This window comes from Spermophilus citellus (genome assembly GCF_964194105.1).
Source record: "Spermophilus citellus genome assembly, chromosome: 4".
NCBI lineage: Eukaryota > Metazoa > Chordata > Mammalia > Rodentia > Sciuridae > Spermophilus > Spermophilus citellus.
The window spans coordinates 26,063,766-26,081,731 of record NC_138185.1 but is presented as its reverse complement, the minus strand read 5'-3'; the positions used below and the strand labels follow the sequence as shown (position 1 = coordinate 26,081,731).

Genomic DNA, 17,966 nt, shown 5'->3' with positions numbered 1-17,966 from the left:
CAACACTGGTCAAACTGTGTACAAGTTATGACTTGAGGCCCTAGGGGAGGAGCTGGGGAACAAGGCTGTGTGCTAAGACCACCAGCTTTAGGAGTCTTCAGATCCCTATACTCTGGTCCAAAGGATGTCCACATATTCTGTCAGTCTGAAAATTTGTTCTTGGAGAGTGACTCCAGTAACACAGCAATCTGATCACCTATGATTGCAATCTGGTAATAATAGTAACAACAGAAAGGGTTAAGGCATTACTAGGGCCCATGCTCAGTGCTCCATGCATCTTATAAGGGATTTTCATGTTCACTGGTGTTTCAAGAAAAGCACTATGTTATTTGCTTTTTATAGATGAGGAAACTAGGGCCTGGGGATGTGGCTCAAGCGGTAGCGCGCTCGCCTGGCATGCGTGCAGCCCTGGTTCGATCCTCAGCACCACATACCAACAAAGATGTTGTGTCCGCCGAGAACTAAAAAATAAATATTAAAAAAAAAAATAGATGAGGAAACTAAGGCTAGGAGAGATTAAGAAGTTTGCCAAGGAATTTGTCAAATTTTGTACCTGACTTTTTTTTTTAATATTTATTTTTTTGTTGTAGTTGGACACAACTTTTTATTTATTTGTTTTTATGTTGTGCTGAGGATTGCCCAGGGCCTCGCACATGCGAGGCAAGCGCTCTACTGCTGAGCCACAACCCCAGCCCCTGTACCCGCCTCTAACAGTGATAAAATTTCTCCCCAGGAGGGAGTGGCAAGGCAGGCACTTAAAAAAAAATACTAGAAGAAAGTTTCTCCCTCTCTGCTGACCCAAAGGGAAGAAGTTGGTGGCCTTCCTTTGCCACCCACTCGTCCCCCAGAGAGAAACAGAAGACAGTAGGGACTAGGGAAGTCCTCTCTCCCTGGGATTGGCGGGGAGGCGATCCAAAGAAGGAGGCAAGAAGCCTGTACATGTGATAGGGTACACGTCCTTCACATGGAACCCCCTTTGGGAAATGCCAGGGCACCTTCTGGACCCAAGAAGCTTCAGAGGGGAGACACTGGCATAGCCCTGAACTGCAAGCTAAGCTAACTTTTTCTAAGCATTGTAACTAGGTCATCAGGTTCCTGGAGAAGCCAGCTGTGGCTGGGGGATGGGGAGGGAAATTTTGCAGCCTACCAAGATCTCTACTTCCCTTCAGGCTCCTCCCTCCCCGAAATCTGCACCTGCTCCCAAACTGACCCCTCCCCCCCAGCTGAGTCCAGCTGTCAACGGCTACACCTCTGCCTTACTTGGGCAGAAACCATGTGGGGACTCTTGGGCAGGAGATACGTTATTGTCAACTGAGCCCTTCAGAGGAGGCGTGGTAGGGCAGGAAAGAAGTAGCCCCTCTTGGAGGGTATTTTCTCAGTCCACCAGGATACTTAGAAAGTCAGGACCCTTTGAGCCTGCCCAGGGCACCTTCCTGGCATCATCACAGCAGGTGGCAGGAGACAGGTGATGTTTATCCTGCTGAGGCCAGAGTTACCAAAAGGCTTCAATCAATCCTTTGAATCTGCACCTGGTTCTGAGCCCCAGGATAACAACCAGGGCAGTCTTCCTGCTCTGCAGGTCACAGGTGCCTCTGGCTTTCATCTCCCTGCAGCTCAGTCTGGGGAACTCAGCTGACAAGGGATTCTTCTTCCCAGGGGTTACTGCCGACCTGACTGCATCAGTGGGTGCTCTGGGCCTCTCCCCATTGGACCTACTTCTACCACTAGCCACCCCTTTCCCCTTCCTCTGCCATCCCTTTTGCCTGACTGGCTTTACCGCCGGCCCAGATCCTCTTCAGCTCCAGCCAGTCTGCTTCCTCACCATCTTCCGAGTGCTTCCTACACACCCACCCTCCAGATCTGTCTGGGTGGTTTCACCCAACAAGCCTGCCCTCGCCTCCTTCCTTTCTCCTTACAGCCTTCATACTCCACATCCTTCTAACAGGTGATGGTGCCCAACACTGACTGAGCCCACTGCATGCCAGGTGGCGGCCTATATGATGTTATCTACATAGTCATTCACTCAACAAATATTTGTGACAAGCACTCTGCTAACTCTGCTAGATGCCGGGAATGAAGGGAAAAACAAGACAAAGCCCCTCTACTCTGGGGGCTCACGTTTTCCTGGAAAAGACAGACAGTAAACATGTAAACATGAGTGGCCTCTGGGGAAGTGATATTTGAGACCAGAATGATGAGACAGCCCTAATCGGATCTAGGGGAAGAGAGATCTGGGCAGAGGAAAAACAGATTAATTGCCATTATCTTCATTTTACAGATGAGGAAACTGAAGTGTCAGTGTGAATTGTACAAAGCTACATTGTGGAGAAAGCTGGAATTAGTCAACACCCCCCCCCCCTTCCTTACCCTTTCCACTGTTGGTGCAGAAGAGCATCTGGAGTGGCAGTGCAGGGAAAAGGTTCAGGGCCATGATGTAGGCTGAGGGTTTAGGTCCCGGGCTACAGAGGGTAAGTGGATGGGGGAAGTGGGCCCATTCGGCAGGGACCCAGGGCACTGTGGGATAAGCCAGTGGGTCTGACCTCTTCTTCTTTTAGAGCCCATACCACAGACATGGCACAAGCCATTCACCAAGAGTTTTTAGGTTTATTCCGACTGCTTCAGATGAATTTGATTCCTCAGGGGCTGAGATTTATTTTTGTAGCCTCGCCTGCATCTAATAGCAACAACCCCTCATGTTTACTGAGTAGACCTTGGCCCAGCCCTTGTCCAACTCTGGGCCCCCTGTCAGGTACTCAGGGTAAAAAATAATCTAGTCCCGGCCTGCACAAAAAGCAAGGACAGAGTGGTTTAAAGATAATTTTGATGGGCTGGGGTTGTACCTCAGTAGTAGAGAACCTGCCTAGTGGGCTGGGGATGTGGCTCAAGCGGTAGCGTGCTCGCTTGGCATGCGTGCGGCCTGGGTTCGGTCCTCAGCACCACATACAAAGATGTTGTGTCCGCCGAAAAACTAAAAAATATTAAAAAATTCTCTTTAAAAAAAAAAAGAGAACTTGCCTAGCATGTGTGAGGCACTGGGTTCCATCCTCAGCACTACACAAAAATAAATAAAAGTATTGTATCCATCTACAACTAAAAAAATTTTATTAAAAAAAAAAAAGATATGTTTTGACACCAGACACATCTTTGTGTATACTCAGCTCTACCTCTTTGAGCTCTGGATTCTTCTTTATACCAGAGCAATTGTGGGGACCAAATAAGATTATATCAAGGGCATAAACACAGCCCCTGGCACAAAGCAAGTATAATACCTATTATTATTACTAAAACCCCCCCTGCATTTCATGTTTTCATTTATGTCTTGTTTCCCTGGTAGGTTGGCACTCTCATCTTAGGCTTATGGATGAGAATTGGAAACTGAGTTGCCTAGTTTTCTGTCACCAGGAAGAAGTCAAGCTATTTCAACTAAGAGTCCAGGGTTTTGTCTAGGTGTGTATTGATAGTGAAGAATACATACGGTTAATGGTTTGTATCTGAAATGTCAATGTCCACCCAAAACTCACAGGTTAAAAGCCTGGTCCCCAATGTAGCAGTGTTCAGAGGCGGAGACTTTGAGACACTTGATCATGAGGGCTCTAACTTCATCACAGGAATGATCCCTAGACTGATTCATACTTACTGGGCTACTTGGAGGTGGTGCAAACTTCAAGAGGTGGAGCTTCCTTGGAGGAAGTAGGTCAGTGGGAGGTGTTCTTGAAGGGTACTTTTTGTCCCAGGCCCCTTCCTCTCTCATATGCTCTCTCTATGCTTCTAGGCAGCAAGGAGATGAGTAGCTTTTTTCCACCATATGCTCCTGGCCGCAATGCTCTGCCTCACCACAGGCCCAGAAACAATGGAGCCAAATGGACTGAAACCTCTGAAACCATGAGCTAACATGAATTTTTCCTCCTTTGAAATTGTTTTCCTCAGGTATTTTGTCACAGCAATGGAAAGCTGACCACACACAATAATTACAACAAACCCTGCCTGGCATGCCTGGGACATGAAGAGGGCAGATGGGTAATACAGAGACTTATTTGGATGGCAAAGGGACATTAGCCAGGCCCAAGGTGTGGAGCACTGACACAGACCACTGGGATATGGCATTCAGTCCCACTCACCACCACAGCCAAGATATCTCATCATTTAACACATTTAAGGCATTTGTCAGTATTTGCTGATGTAATCAAAAACAAACAAACAAACAAACAAACAAACAAACAAACTCCCGGGGTTGGGGATGTGGCTCAAGCGGTAGCGCGTTCAACTGGCATGCGTGCGGCCCGGGTTTGATCCTCAGCACCACATACCAACAAAGATGTTGTGTCCGCCGAGAACTAAAAAATAAATATTAAAAATTCTCTCTCTCTCTCTCCTCTCTCTCTTTAAAAAAAAAAAAAAAAAACAAAAACAAACTCCCAGGATGTGGTGGCACACACCTGTAATCCCAGCAGCTCCGGAGGCTGAAGCAGGAGGATCATGAGCTCAAAGCCAGCCTCAGCAAAAGCGAGGTGCTAAGCAACTCTGGGATACCCCATCTCTAAATATAAAATAGGGCTGGGGGTGTGGCTCAGTGATTCAATACCCCCAAGTTCAATCCCTGGTACAAAAAAAAACAAAAAACAAAAACCCTTAAGGGAGGCAAGCAACACTGGTTCAACCAGGTAAAAAGAGAACACAGATTCTGAGGCTGCCATTTATTGTGGAAGAGCTCCCTTGCCTTGATTTCCTCCTTGGAAATGAGGGTGAACATTCCACCTCACCTACCTTGCTGGAAAATGACAGATATACGGCATTTGGTAAATTATAAAGCATTACAATTCACATAAAAGGAACTGTCACTATGCTAAGACTACTAGGTAGAGAGTTGTGAAGCCACACATCCCAAGTTTGAATCCCAGTTCTTCTTGGAACTAGCCTTGAAGCTTGGGCATATGGTCTTTTTCTGAGCCTTAGTTTTCTCAACGGAATGAAGATAACCACCTACCCTATAAGATTTTTAAGGATTAGAGATAAAAAGCACAGGCTTTAGAGTAAGGCAGATCTGGTTTCAAATTCTGATTCTGCCTGCTACTAACTGCAAGTCCTCCCAAATCTCAGTGTCTTGTAACAATAAGGTTGTTGGGATAGCACAGAGATGACGTCAATAAAGGCCTGTCCTGAACACTGGATATGTGCCAACAATCATCTAGACACTGGTGAACTGACAGAGGGAACACAGTGCAGGGTTTAAAAGTGAAAGCTTGGAGCCAGGCTGATGGGGCTTGCCTGTAATTCCAGCTACTTGGGAGGCTGAGGCAGGAGGATCAAAAGTTCAGGGACAGACTCCAGTCTCAAAAAAAAAAAAAAAAAAAAAGGCTGGGGATGTGACTCGATGTTTACAATACTTGATAGAACATGCAAGGTCTACCCTCCTGGGCTTTGCCACTAATAACTGTACTACGTTGTGATTCTTAACTTCTCTGTACTTCAGGGTTTTTTGTTTGTTTGTTTTTGTTTTTGTTTTTTTGGCAGTGCTGGGGATTGAACCCAGGGGCTCACATGAGATACCACTTTTTTTTTTCCATTTAAATTTTGAGACAGAGACTTCTAAACTGGCCTTGAATGTGCGATCTTCCTGCCTCAGCCTCCCCAGTGGCTGGGATTATGGCATGTACCACTGTCACCAGCAGTTTCCTTATGTTTGAGAAGGGGATAATAATAGTTCTTACTTCAGAGTGTCGCTATGAGAATGGAATCAATTAATACATGTAAAGCACTTTGAACAATGCATGGCATAAAAGTTAAGCACTCAATAAAAGTTAGGTGCTATTAATAGCAATGTTAACAATAATATTCATCATCAAGCGGAATAAGAGGGAGGGACTGTTGAATCCTGGGATCTGGGCATCCCAGGGAATAATTCCAGAAGTGCCTGGGCAGCTGTTTGTAGCCGAGTTTTCAGCCTTTTCTGTGCAAAGGACATGAGGCTGGGGGCTCTTGGGCAAAAATCCCAGTCCCACTGACCAGTGGCTAGCCTCTAGGGAGGCGAGTCAGGCTCCTTGGAAGGGACACCGTGTTCCTGGCCCTGCCTGACTCTGACTTGGGGAACAAAGGCACGTGTGTGTGTGTGGCCAGGGAGGAGGGAGGGGAATGTTTCCCTTTCAAGAGTGGAACAAAGGATCTGAGGCATAGTTGAATACATTCCAATCCCCTCCCAGGCCAGCTTCCATTCCTCAGATGATTATCCAACAAGGTTTCAACCTTCTAGCTTCCTCCAGAAAGGTGGCTGGGGGAGGGGTGGCAGGCTCCGTCTTACTCCACCAAACTTCAGAGATCACTCCTAGCAATCTCTGTCCTATGCAGAGGTGGGGTGGGAACTCCTGGGGAAACTCAGTTAATGGATGATACAGGGCACTCCAAGTGACACGTTTAATGCCCTCTATGGGGAGTCCATGACTGACACTGCTTTTGAATGATGAAGCCATGGAGGGAACTCAGGAGTTCCAACTGATCCCCACTGCCTATGGTGGGGTAAGGGAACAGTCTAGCGAAACTGACCAGAAAGGCATTTTCTAGATCTTAAAGGGAGAATCATAGGCTAGAGGGGAGAAGCTAGGTGGAGGGGGAAGGAGGTGGGAGCAAAGAAAGTAAATGACAAGAGGAAAGGGAGGGCCGTGTCCAAAAAAAGTAGTTGGAGAAGCCTCCAGGGATATTATTCCAGTTTCCACACTCCTGCAGGCAGGAATTCAGCTGCTGGGCTGGGACAGGAAGCAGTCCATGGAAGTCACTGCAATGGCATTTCCTGAAGAGCAAGAGAAAACCTCTAGTTCCGAGGGGAGCTCTGGAGTCTGCCCAAAAAGCCCTGTAGCTTGGAGCTCACTGGAAGTTTGGCCTGAGAGTCTCATCAGGGATGAAACCAAGTAGCAGAAAGTCCGTCCCAAAGGCAGTTTCTTTCTATGAAAACACTATTTGCAAAAATCAATATGTTAGAAGTGGTAGGGCAGACAAGTGACTGAAGTGGCCTGGGAAGATGATGGTGCTGCTGCTAGCAACAATTATTTTCTGAGAGCCTTTGGACATGAATTAACCCACCGACTCTTCAGGAGGAGGTGCTATTATGCTACTGTTATAGCCATTTATAAGTTAAAAGACTTGTCCAGGTCACAGAGCAACTGAGTAGCGAAGTCGCTTCATCCCTTATACCAGTTGGACTCCCTCACACTTCATCCCTCTCACCTCCTGTGAAATGGGTATAACATCCTTCCTGCTCATTTCTTGGGGTGGTTATAGGGCTTAAAAAGGCAAGGTGGATATGCAAGTGCTTTGTAAGCGGTAATGTGCGAGGCTGAGGCGGAGCTCACAATGGGGTTAATGAACATGCTGTATCTATTGGCAGGAAACAACCAAAAACATAACACATGTGAAAAGTGCCTTAATGTTAAGTGGAATCTGCCACAAGGCCAGAGGCCAGTGAGAAACAGGATTCCTAGGCTGTCAGCTTCAAGACCTCTATCTTGCAGAGGGGAAACTAGTGCCTAGAGGCTGAAGTGAAAAGTTGAGAGCAGAACTTGGATTTGGACTCCAAGACCAGAGAGTGCCTGGACCACCATGGCACATAAACACTATGCACCTCCTCCCATGTCAGGTGTGTTCTGAGGATGTGTCTGTGTGTCACAATGACTAAAAAAGAGAATGGATGTTCAAGATCCAGTGTGAAGCATGGTGCTGTACTCCTGTAATCCCAGCAAATTGAGACTAAGGCAGGAAGATAAGTTTGAGGTCATTCTCAGCATCTTATCCAGGCCCTGTGCTCTAAATAAAAAGGTTGGAGGGCTGGGGCTGTGGCTCAGTAGTACAGCGCTTGCCTAGCATGTGTGAGGCACTGGGTTCAATCCTCAGCACCACATGAAAATAAACAAATAATAAAGATCTATTGACAACTAAAAAAGTAATTAAAAAAAAAAAAAAAAGGTTGGTGGGCTGGGACATAGCTCAGTTGGTAGAGTGCTTGCCTTGCATGCACAAGGCCCTGGGTTCAATCCCCAGTACCACAAAAAAAAAAAAAAAAAAAAAAAAAAAAAGGTTGGAGATGTAGCTCAGTGAAAGTGCACCTGGATTCTGGGTTCAATTCCCAGTACCACCCCTCCCCCACAAAAAATTTTGGTTAACAGTCTCTGATAAGAGTTCTGTGATAAAAATAATAAAAATTATGACACTAACATGGTACCAGGCTCTACGCATCTCTGGCACATCTCTTTGGGTCCTCATTACCACCCAGTGAAGCAGGTATTATTACTGGCCCCAAAGTTCAGGGAGGTCAAAAGAGTTTGCCCGAGGTCACACAGCTAGCTAGACACGGGTGATCTGGAACCTGGCCTCAGACAAACCACAATTATCAGACAGAAATACCACTAGAATGACGAAGGAACATTCATCAGGATGCCAAATTTGAGAGAAGTATTCCTGAAAAATAGTTTATGTAGCCCTGATTTTAGGATATTTAAATGGTTGAAAAACACAATTTCAAAGATGGCTGGGTGGACCCATCAATACACCACAAGCAAGCCTAGTCTTGTTTTATGTGCCTCCTTATCATCTCTACCTCCTCTGTCAAAGCCACTAGGTGTTTTTTTTTTTCTTGGCAGTTGCATGGGCCTCTTCACTAGGCTGCTTGTTGTCACCCTTGCAGAATTCAGAGCATTATCTCCCCTGCTCCAAACCTTTTGCCTTTCTCTCCTTCCAAAGCCAAAGCTTCATTGTGGCTTGTAATGTCCTGGGTGTCCCGACTCCCTGCTACCTCCCTCTCCTCCCCCACCCTCAACTCACCTCTTACCATTCAGCCCCTGGGTGTTTTTTCTCCAGTGACATTGTTCTCCTTGCCCATTCTTGAAAATGACAAGCACATTCCCTCCTGAAACCACTCCCTCTGCTTGAAATACTCTTTCTCTAGGGACCCATGCCATCCACTCCTTCATTTCCTTCAAGTCTAGGTTTAAATAACACCTGTAGATAATACCTTTGTTAGGACCCCACATACTACCCAAGTACAACAGTAGGGAAACAACAATATGCCAAGCGAAAAGTATACTTCATACATATGCATATATTAGGGATTGAATTGAAACTAGGGGGGCTTTACCACTGAGCTACATCCTCATCCCCAGCTCTTAAGTTTTATTTGAAATAGAATCTTGCTAAGTTGCTTATAGGGCTTCATTAAGTTGCTGAGGCTGGTGTTGAACTTGTGATTCTCCTGTCCTAGCCTCCTGGGTAGCTGGGATTACAGGCATGTGCCACCCACCCAGCTTTGGCATACTTTGAGTTGGTTATTTTGAGAAACTGCAGGCACAGGAGTAGCTCTGAAATATTGTTCTTTTGTCAAAGACATTGACATCTATCGAGAAAATCTATGTTAATAAAAGTATCTATATCAGGAAGAGGGCCACTTCAGACAACAGTTTATTACCTGAGCCTTGGAGTCCGCACAAGACAACCTTTACTCAGTAGACCTTTCCCCCTCACCTTCTCATAATTTGGCTTGCCACTCTCCCCACCATTGCCACCCTGCCCACCTCAAATCCCAAGACCCTATTCCTTCCTCTCAGTAGATGGGCACACTATATAAGCTTCAATCATCTAGCCCTTCTTTTGAGTCTCATATTTTGTGAGACTCCCATGCATATTGCAATTAATTAACATGTTTTTCCCTTCCTATTAATCTCTCTTACATCAATTTAATTCACAGCCCAGCCAAACCTAGATGGGTGGTGGAAAGCCATTTCTCATTCCCCTATACCTTCTTTGGTCATTTTTTTTAGACATTACTGGGAATCAAACCCAGGGTCTTGGGAATGCTATTCAAGCATTCCACCACTGAGCCACAAACCCTAGCCCTGATCACTTAAACTTGCAGCACCACCCTTCCTTGTCAAGCACGCCCTATGCCACAACCTGCCTTATTTGCTTCAGAGCACTTAACCATCACCTGATACATATATGTATAGCCACGCATCACTTAACAAGGATGGGAGAAATGCGTTGTTGGGAGCTTTGGTTGCTGTGTGAACACCAGGGTATACTTATTACACAAACTAAGATGAATTCAGTGTCACACCATATAATTTTATGGGGCTACTATGGTATACACAATCTATCATTGACAGAAATTTTTTGTCTCTCTCCCCACTAAACTGTGAGCTCCATGAGGATAGAAATTTAGTTTTATTTACTGCTATACCCCAGTACTTAGGATAACCTGGTATACAACAAATAACAACAAATGAAGGATTAGGAAAAGGGCCCATCCCGTAATTGTTACTCTGATCCAACAAATCTGTTTCTTTGGAAATTGAGTATCTCATTAGGTGCCTGCTATGCCCAAGACCTGTGCTCAGAACTAAGGAAACAAGTATGGACAAGATGTTGTCTCCACCCTTAGGAAGTTCCTAACCCTGAGATAGGAGTTGTGAGAAATATCTTCTCTGTGCTAACTTAAAAACTCTACCATTATTAATCTCTTTCCACTTATGCCAGTTTTGCAGAGGATCATACCAATAAAAAAGGAGGAGTCCCTTTTTTTGTGTGTACCTGGGATTGAACCCAGGAGATCTTAACCACTGATCCATATCCCCAGATTGTTTTTAATTTTAAGACAGGGTCTTATTACTAAGTTGCGTAGGGCCTTGCTTTGAACTTGTGATCCTCCTGCTTCAGCAACCCAATTTGCTGGGATTACAGGTGTGCGAAGCTAGCAACATATTTTCCTGGGTCTTCTCTTGCCCAGGCTAAACAAAAAGATCCAGTGGAACTGTCTGATTCAGGTTGGCCAAGTGGGAATGGTATAGACTATGAGCTTCAGGGATAGCTGAGAAGGTGGTCCAGGACAGTGTGACTCTCAAAGAAAATCGAGGGAATTGGGGAGGACTCCATGAACTTAGGGTGGAGGTTGAGGTGGGGCACAGAATCCTTGGTAAATTAAGACAGTAGAAGATTCTGCTACTGTAGAAGAGCAGCACACTGGGAATTATCCCATATCTATTTAAGCAGTACTAAACCCAGACAAAACCACAATTGCTAAAAAAGGCAGTCCCATGATAGAAGGCTGGGGATGCTGGAGAAACCAGGAAGGTTGGGCACAGAGGTGAACCTTGAGCCCACTGGCCTCAGGACAGATATCTGCCAGGGAAGGGTCAGCTAACAACTGCTGCTTCATGCAGCACAAACAAATCTGCTGATGCCCCCTAAGAAAGCCAAGAAAACCCTCCAGGTTCCACTGGGGCCCCAAGAAAAAATACCTGGGTAATTTTCAACCAGAAGCTGAAGGGCTCCTTTGGGCTACTGGGGAAATTATTCCTAGGAAGTCTGGAAAATCCTGTGATGGCATAGAGCAACCTACAGTGTACACCCAGAAGAAGTGGGTGTTCCAAGGGGGAGCCCCTAAGATACTTGTACCTCATCTTGGTACCTGAATGGGTTTACTAAAAATTTCCATGTTTGGGGTTTCTTAATAGGATTTCCCCCAAGAAAACCGCAGAATTGCCAACACTTGCAAAAGGAGCTGAGGTGCTTCAACGAAGCATAAATCCATGCCAAAGAAGAACAAATAGGCAAGAAGAGACAGAACTAGACCACACAGCCATGCAGTCTGGGAAAGGCCAAGTTATGTTTTCTGCCCACACACCCGTGCTTAATGCTGTTAGCCATGGTGCTTCCATCAGACTCAAGAGTTTCTCCAAGGACAGCTATCCAAAAGTATCCTGGACCACCTCCATCCTCACCCACCTTCCCAATGGAAAGCCCATACAAAATTTTAGTGAATGTTTCCGGAACTGGTTATTTTTCTTAAGGAATAACTCCAGGGACAAAGTTCAGTTCCCTGAGGGAGGAAGCCCATTCATTAAAAGAAGTGCTTCTGGGGCTGGGGATGTGGCTCAAGCGGTAGCAAGCGCACGGCCCGGGTTCGATCCTCAGCACCACATACCAACAAAGATGTTGTGTCCGCCGAGAACTAAAAAATAAATATTAAAAATTCTCTCTCTCGCAAAAAAAAAAAAAAAAAAAAAAAAAAAAAAGTGCTTCTACCCTTCAATTAAGGTAGGGGAAGGGCTTTTATTCTAGATCCTTTACTAGAGTCAAGCTATGGCAGCTGGCTATCATTACTGCATTTTACAGGTGGGAGAGACAGACAAGAGAGACCAACAGGTTCAGCATTTCTCCAAGTGACTCAGGCAGGTGGTGGGGTGGCTAGAGGCTGAAATTCCAGTCCTCGGAGCATCACCCTGCAATTAAGCCACCTCCCTGCACATGCACCACTGTCATCTATTGGCAGGGCCTACAAAAGCTTTAAGGATGAAAAAACCAACAAGAAGCCCATTTTGATGGGGGAAAACACTGATATCCACTTGACACCTGCCATGTCTGAGTTTTACTGTTGCCAGAATCTGAGGCTACCCACACCTTTGTAGGAACCTGCTACTGGTGACAAAGGCACTGTCTTTCCCACAGTTACCTGAACAATACAAGGACCACAGCCCAGCATAAGCACTTTCATAAGAAAGTTTTGACCCAACAGCATCTCTGGCTCTCTATGCCCATCCGTCCAGGTTACTTTATTACTCTCTGGACCTGAGATGGATGGAAAGTGTTTAGGCTTCAGAGTTAGGCCAATTTTGATATAAAGTCTCAGATAGTTGACTGGCTGAGAGACTGCCTGAGGTCAGCCACTAAGCCACTAGGAGATTTGTGTGTAAACCGGAATGAACACACCTATCTTGGAAGTTTCCTGTGTGGAATATATAAAAGAACATGTCATTTCCATGACGGAAGATAATCGTGTCTGGCTTATGGCCAGCACCTAGCACACTGCCTGCCTTATAGTAGATGCTCAATAAATAGGTTGTGTAAGTAAAGGATTTAACACAATGCATAAGAGGTACTCAATAAAGGCCAATTTCCTTCCCCTTTTCCTGTAGGGATGCTAAATTTAGAGCAGATCCCTGGGTGGAACAGCCCAGTAACTCCTACACTCAAGACTCTCACAGCTGCAGCCTCCAGGAAGGTTCTGAGATGCCACTGCAGCAGCCAGTCTGTGCGGCTCGGAGCAGGACAACACCTGAGAGGGAAGTGGGCAGGTCTCTTCTACCCAGGCTCAAAGGATCCTGAGTCAAATATTCTTTCCCCCCCTGGCCTCAGGGGAGGAAGGCATGCCCAGAAATGGTTCTGACATAACTGGCTCTTCTGCACACATCCCCTCTGTTCACCAAGAGGAAGTGACATGTGGTATGTTGTCCAACAGGCTCTGATAATTCTTGAGCAGAGATGGAAGATGGAATTTCAATCCAGTGGAAACCTAACGAACTTGCCCAGAGCTGCTGTATCTAAGCCTCCTTTCACATGCGACACTGGGCAGCTGGCAATTCTCTGGTTGGGGTAGCCCTCTGCAGAGGCAGGCTGGAAGATCAGGCACCTCTACCAGACTGCCTTTTGTTGATAGCCGATAACCCACCTGGTATTAGGACCAGGGGCCAAAGACAATAGTCAGGCAAAGTGGGCAAAGGGCTGAAGTCCCTACCTGGAGATGCCTCAGAGGGTGTGTCTGAAATGCTGTAATCCTGTCCCTCCTGTAATCAGCTGAACAAATATTTGCCCCAAAAGAGAATCAAAGCAGGAGGCAAGAGGGGAAGTCACTACACAAACTATTTAATCATTTATTCCCCCCCAGGGAGTTCATTTACAGATTGGCTTTCAAGTCTGGTCACCCTTAGCTTTAAAGAGACCACCGCCTCTCACCATTTTATCTCCCCCAACCTCACCCACAGTCATCTGACCTCCATTGACTTCACCCCCTAGCCTTTTACAAGAGCTGGTAGTGGGGAAGAGTTGATAAAGTTGAAAAGAAATGGGAAATGAGAGAGGGTGTGGATTCCAGGGCAAACCCAGGAGTTCTCCTGCTCAGTAGTAAAGTGAAGTGCTGCCACGCCCTAGGCAGGGCCTAGGACAATCGCATTCTTGACATTCCCGAGTCCAGGGTGCAAGGCCCCTTCCACCTCAGCTCCTTCAATAGATGACTTATTTTCTACAGCCTGTCGGTTTTCTGAATATTCTAAAGGAACAGAATACCTCTCATATCTCCCTGTCTAGGGGGCCTGGGGGCTTAAGCAAGGAAACAGGACAGAGTTCACTAGAGAAGAGTAAAAATCACCCATGGGATCACCAGAAAAGAAGCTCTCATCTGTGTCATGCTGACTTGATGATGGGCAGGGGGATTCCAAAAGAAGCTTGCTGGTATCAGTTACTGTGTTCATGTTATCTCCAAGATTTACAATACTCTGCAAGGTAAGAACAGCTTGTCACATTTTTAGTGGAAGAAACTAAGGCTTAAGAAGGTAAACCAGGGGCTGGGTTTGTTTGTGGCTCAAAGGTAAAGCGCCTGCCTAGCATGCGTGAGGCACTGGGTTCGAACCTCAGCACCACATAAAGTAAAATAAAGACATTGTGTCCACCTATAACTTACAAAAAAAAAAAAAAGAAGGTGAACCAGCCTGTCCAAAGTCACACAGTTAACACAGTTAAGTGACAGTTAAGTGACAGGGCCAGGACTTATACCCCTGGTCCAGTCTGTTACCACATCAATGTTCTTCAGAGCCCCACAGACCAGGTTCTTGCTTTGCCAGCAAATAGTGCTTGATGAAGAGGCCTCTGGGTTCTGGCCTTAAAGTAAATGCAGAGCAGCTGGAGCTCCCCAACCGACCCCGAGCAGTGAGGTGCAAAGTCCCGGGGCTTATGTGTGACACAGCAAGAGCTTTACAAATAGGCCAACCATGCAGAAAGTTGCACACTTTAGGTAAAATGAACTCGGGGACACAGCACAAACACAACTGGCACAGTCTACCCTGCCCTAAAATCAGAAGATCCTCAGCCATCCAAGCCAGTGGGAACTCCTGCCTGGTCAAGTGGTCTGAGAAGAGGACTGTGCATGCAAACTCTGAAATAAAGGGAACCTGATTTGGGGAAGGGAAGCCAGGATAGGACTGACACTGTTGCAGGATAAAGGATGAAGGGGCTTGTGGGCCATCAGATCCTCTAGGCACTATGTTCACCACCCCTCTGCATGGTGAACCATTGGATCAAGGGGAAGGAAACACCATATGAACTCCTCAGTCTCAAAGCTTTTGAGCCAAATGAACACATAGGCTATGTTAGTCTTTGCTAAGAAACTGGAACACAAGTATAAAAGAGTGGGGTCATATGGGTGACCAGAATGAAAAGATGCGGTTCCTTCAGAAACTGGGTTATCCAGATTTCCAAACAGTTCACCTCTTGTGGTGAAATGAAGCCAGGCAGTTCTCCTAACAATCAACATCTCCCACAATCACCAACACAAGCAGAAAGAGATAGAGGGAAGGGTTATTGGAGGTCTCCAAAGAAAAGGGACACACAAGGGGCGTGGTTCTTACCCAGCCGCCGTTCTCCTGGATCCAAGGCTCTAGGTGGTCATTCAGGTAAGTGGCCATCCAACTTGCGATCCGACTCACCAATACCTGCATCTCCTTGTCTACGCTTTCCACGCACAGTGCCCCGCCGAAGGAGAAAAAGGCCACAATGCGACCCCAGTTTACCCCATCCCGGAAGAGTTCGTTCACTACCTGTTCAAAGCTCTGATACGCTGTCCCCGGGGTGATGTGGAGCTGGGACGTCAGGTCACTGAATGCCCGCCGGTACCGCAGTTCAAACTCGTCGCCTGCCTCCCTCAATGCTTGCTTCACTGCTGCCATGGGGATCACCTCCCGGGCATCCAAACTGCTGCTGTGACCAGTGGCTCCATTTACCGCGGGGCTGTCGGCCAGATGCCAGGATGGGTTGCCATTGATGGCACTGGGGGTCTCCACCTCTGATTCAGTCCCTTCTGGGGCTTCAGTCCTGTTCTCTTCCACATCGCTAAACTGACTCCAGCTGTATCCTTTCTGGGAAAGCTTGTAGGAGAGAAAGTCAACCACCAGCTCCCGGTTGCTCTGAGACATTTTTATAATAGAGATGGGCTCAACCAGTCCATTGTCCAAAACACCTGCTCACTCACTGAGTCTGGTCTCTGCTTAGTGATTCTCTTCTAAGATCCAAAGCCAAGATAAGGTTCTGAAGAGAGAGAAAGAGCTTCAGGAAAAAAAATTAATATGCATGTCATTTATCCTACAACATCTCATTTCCCCTCCAGGTACCCGAACTGGTTTCTTTGTGGCTCTTGTGAAGGTCTGGGTCCAGGTTCCAAGAGACTTCAATGAAGTCAAATTGAAAGGACCAGCAGGCTCTGAATCATCCCATCGGTCTCTTTCACCCCGGCCACCCCCTTTTCTCCGAAATACCTTCCTCGGAAAGTCACCCCCATGGGCAGTCTGCACCCCCCCCTCCCGCACCACCTACATTCAAATCCGTCTCAGGCGACAGCAGGCAGGTGCAGCCCCCGGAAGATCTTTTGTATCATAGGTCGGGAGAGGAGGTGGCGGCCGGGTTGCCGGTAACTCAGCCGGCCTCACGGCGGCTGGCAAAAAAACCAGCTCCAGCCAGAGGGATCATGCGACCTGGTAGGCTGGGAGCCCAAAAGGCGACACAGGAATTGCGAAGCTCAGGAACCTGCCCCCTGGCTGGCTTCCTCCTCGCATCGCCAGGATCGAGGACAGCCTCTCCGCTCGGCAACCGCGGCCTCCAGCCACCCGGGAGCCCAGCCCCCTCGCTCTTGCACGCCCCTTGGCTCTCCGCCTCCTACTGGGAGTCAGGAGAACTCTCCCGGAGGTGGCTGGTATGGGTTCAGTGGAGTTTTTTTTTCTCCCCCCCTCCTATTTAAGTACCAGCCCTGGGTGAGGCTTCCGAAACCCTGAAGGGACGTCTTAATGGGTCTCAAGGTTCCGATGAACGATGCAGGGGGAGGAAATCTGCCTCGGATCTGCGATCTGACTTTGGAAAGGCCACCCCCGGGCCTTTCCGGGAGGCTGAAGGCCAGAGACCCCCCACACACGTCGCTGGTTTTCTTTGAATTCCCCAAAGGCCCTGGATGTGGCGGTGGGGGATTGCCAGGTCCTCCATTCCCCGCCCGGACACAATGGCCGCCGGCGCCCTGCACAAAGACGGGGTGAAGAGGAGGCGCTGGGCCTCTCCTCCGGTCAGGAAGAGGGGTCGAGGCCTGCTCTAGGCCCCTCACAGCTGAGACCACGTTTTCCTGGGGACAGGCCCAACGCGGCTTTCTGGAGCCCCAGGGAGGGCTCAGGGGCTGGGGGAAGCACCTCTCCCGAGCCCAGGGTGGGTGGGCTACCGCCTTGCGGCTTCTCGCGCTTCCTAGGCCGGGTACCCGCCGAGCCACCGCCCTGTTGCTAGGCAACCGCCCTCCCTCAGGGGCGCCCCCTAGACCTTTCTGGGAGGAGGGGTCTCGCCCCCGGCGGCCCGCCCCATCAGAACCAATCAGCGAGTCCAGTCGGCACGGAAGCGGGACGGCGAAAGTTCCCATTGGGCGCAGCGCCTGTCACGCACAGGGGAGGCGGCGCTCTCACCTGCGAGCCCAGCGAGCCGTGGGGGGCCACATCCCCCTTCATCGGCCGGGTGGTTTCCAAACGGGAGGGCTCTTCACAGTCGAGTTCCGAGCCACAGACCCGGGCCGGCCTACCTGGCGGACTGCTCACGCCGTCTGTCTCGAACAAGCCGGCCTCAGTTTCCCCTGAAGAGACGGGGGGGAACTTGCAAGCTCACTCACTTCCGGTGCCGAGGCGGCGCGCGCGAGCCCGAGACGCAAAGGGAGCGCGCGCCTTAAATGATTGGCGTCAAGACCTGGGATAGAGCACCCCCTTGCGGAAGGCCTAAGGAATCCCGAGACGCAAAGAATCAAGGTTTATATTCACATTTCCATTCATTCGTTCAAATTCATCCATCCATAGTTTGTATACAAAAGAAAAAAAAAAAAGGCCACGTTGTGCTTAAACACTTTTTTCTCTGAAGTCCAAGCT

At 47.9% G+C, this 17,966-nt stretch overlaps 1 protein-coding gene across 4 annotated transcripts in view; it reads right to left on the bottom strand.

The window, feature by feature from the left end:
* Positions 1-17,699, bottom strand: part of BCL2L1 (BCL2 like 1) — a 53,134-nt gene extending 35,435 nt beyond the window's left edge. Inside the window, exons 1-2 of one of the 4 annotated variants that reach the window (XM_081291543.1) lie at positions 17,517-17,699; positions 15,435-16,110 (exon numbers count right to left, since the gene is read on the bottom strand). In XM_081291543.1, coding sequence (XP_081147669.1) covers positions 15,435-15,998 — 564 coding nt within the window. In that variant the 5' untranslated portion in view covers positions 15,999-16,110; positions 17,517-17,699. Of the gene's footprint in view, positions 1-15,434; positions 16,129-16,395; positions 16,804-17,516 lie in introns of those variants that run through there. The other 3 variants (XM_081291544.1, XM_081291541.1, XM_081291542.1) reach the window with 3 other exon arrangements.
* Between the last annotated feature and the right edge of the window lie 267 nt (positions 17,700-17,966).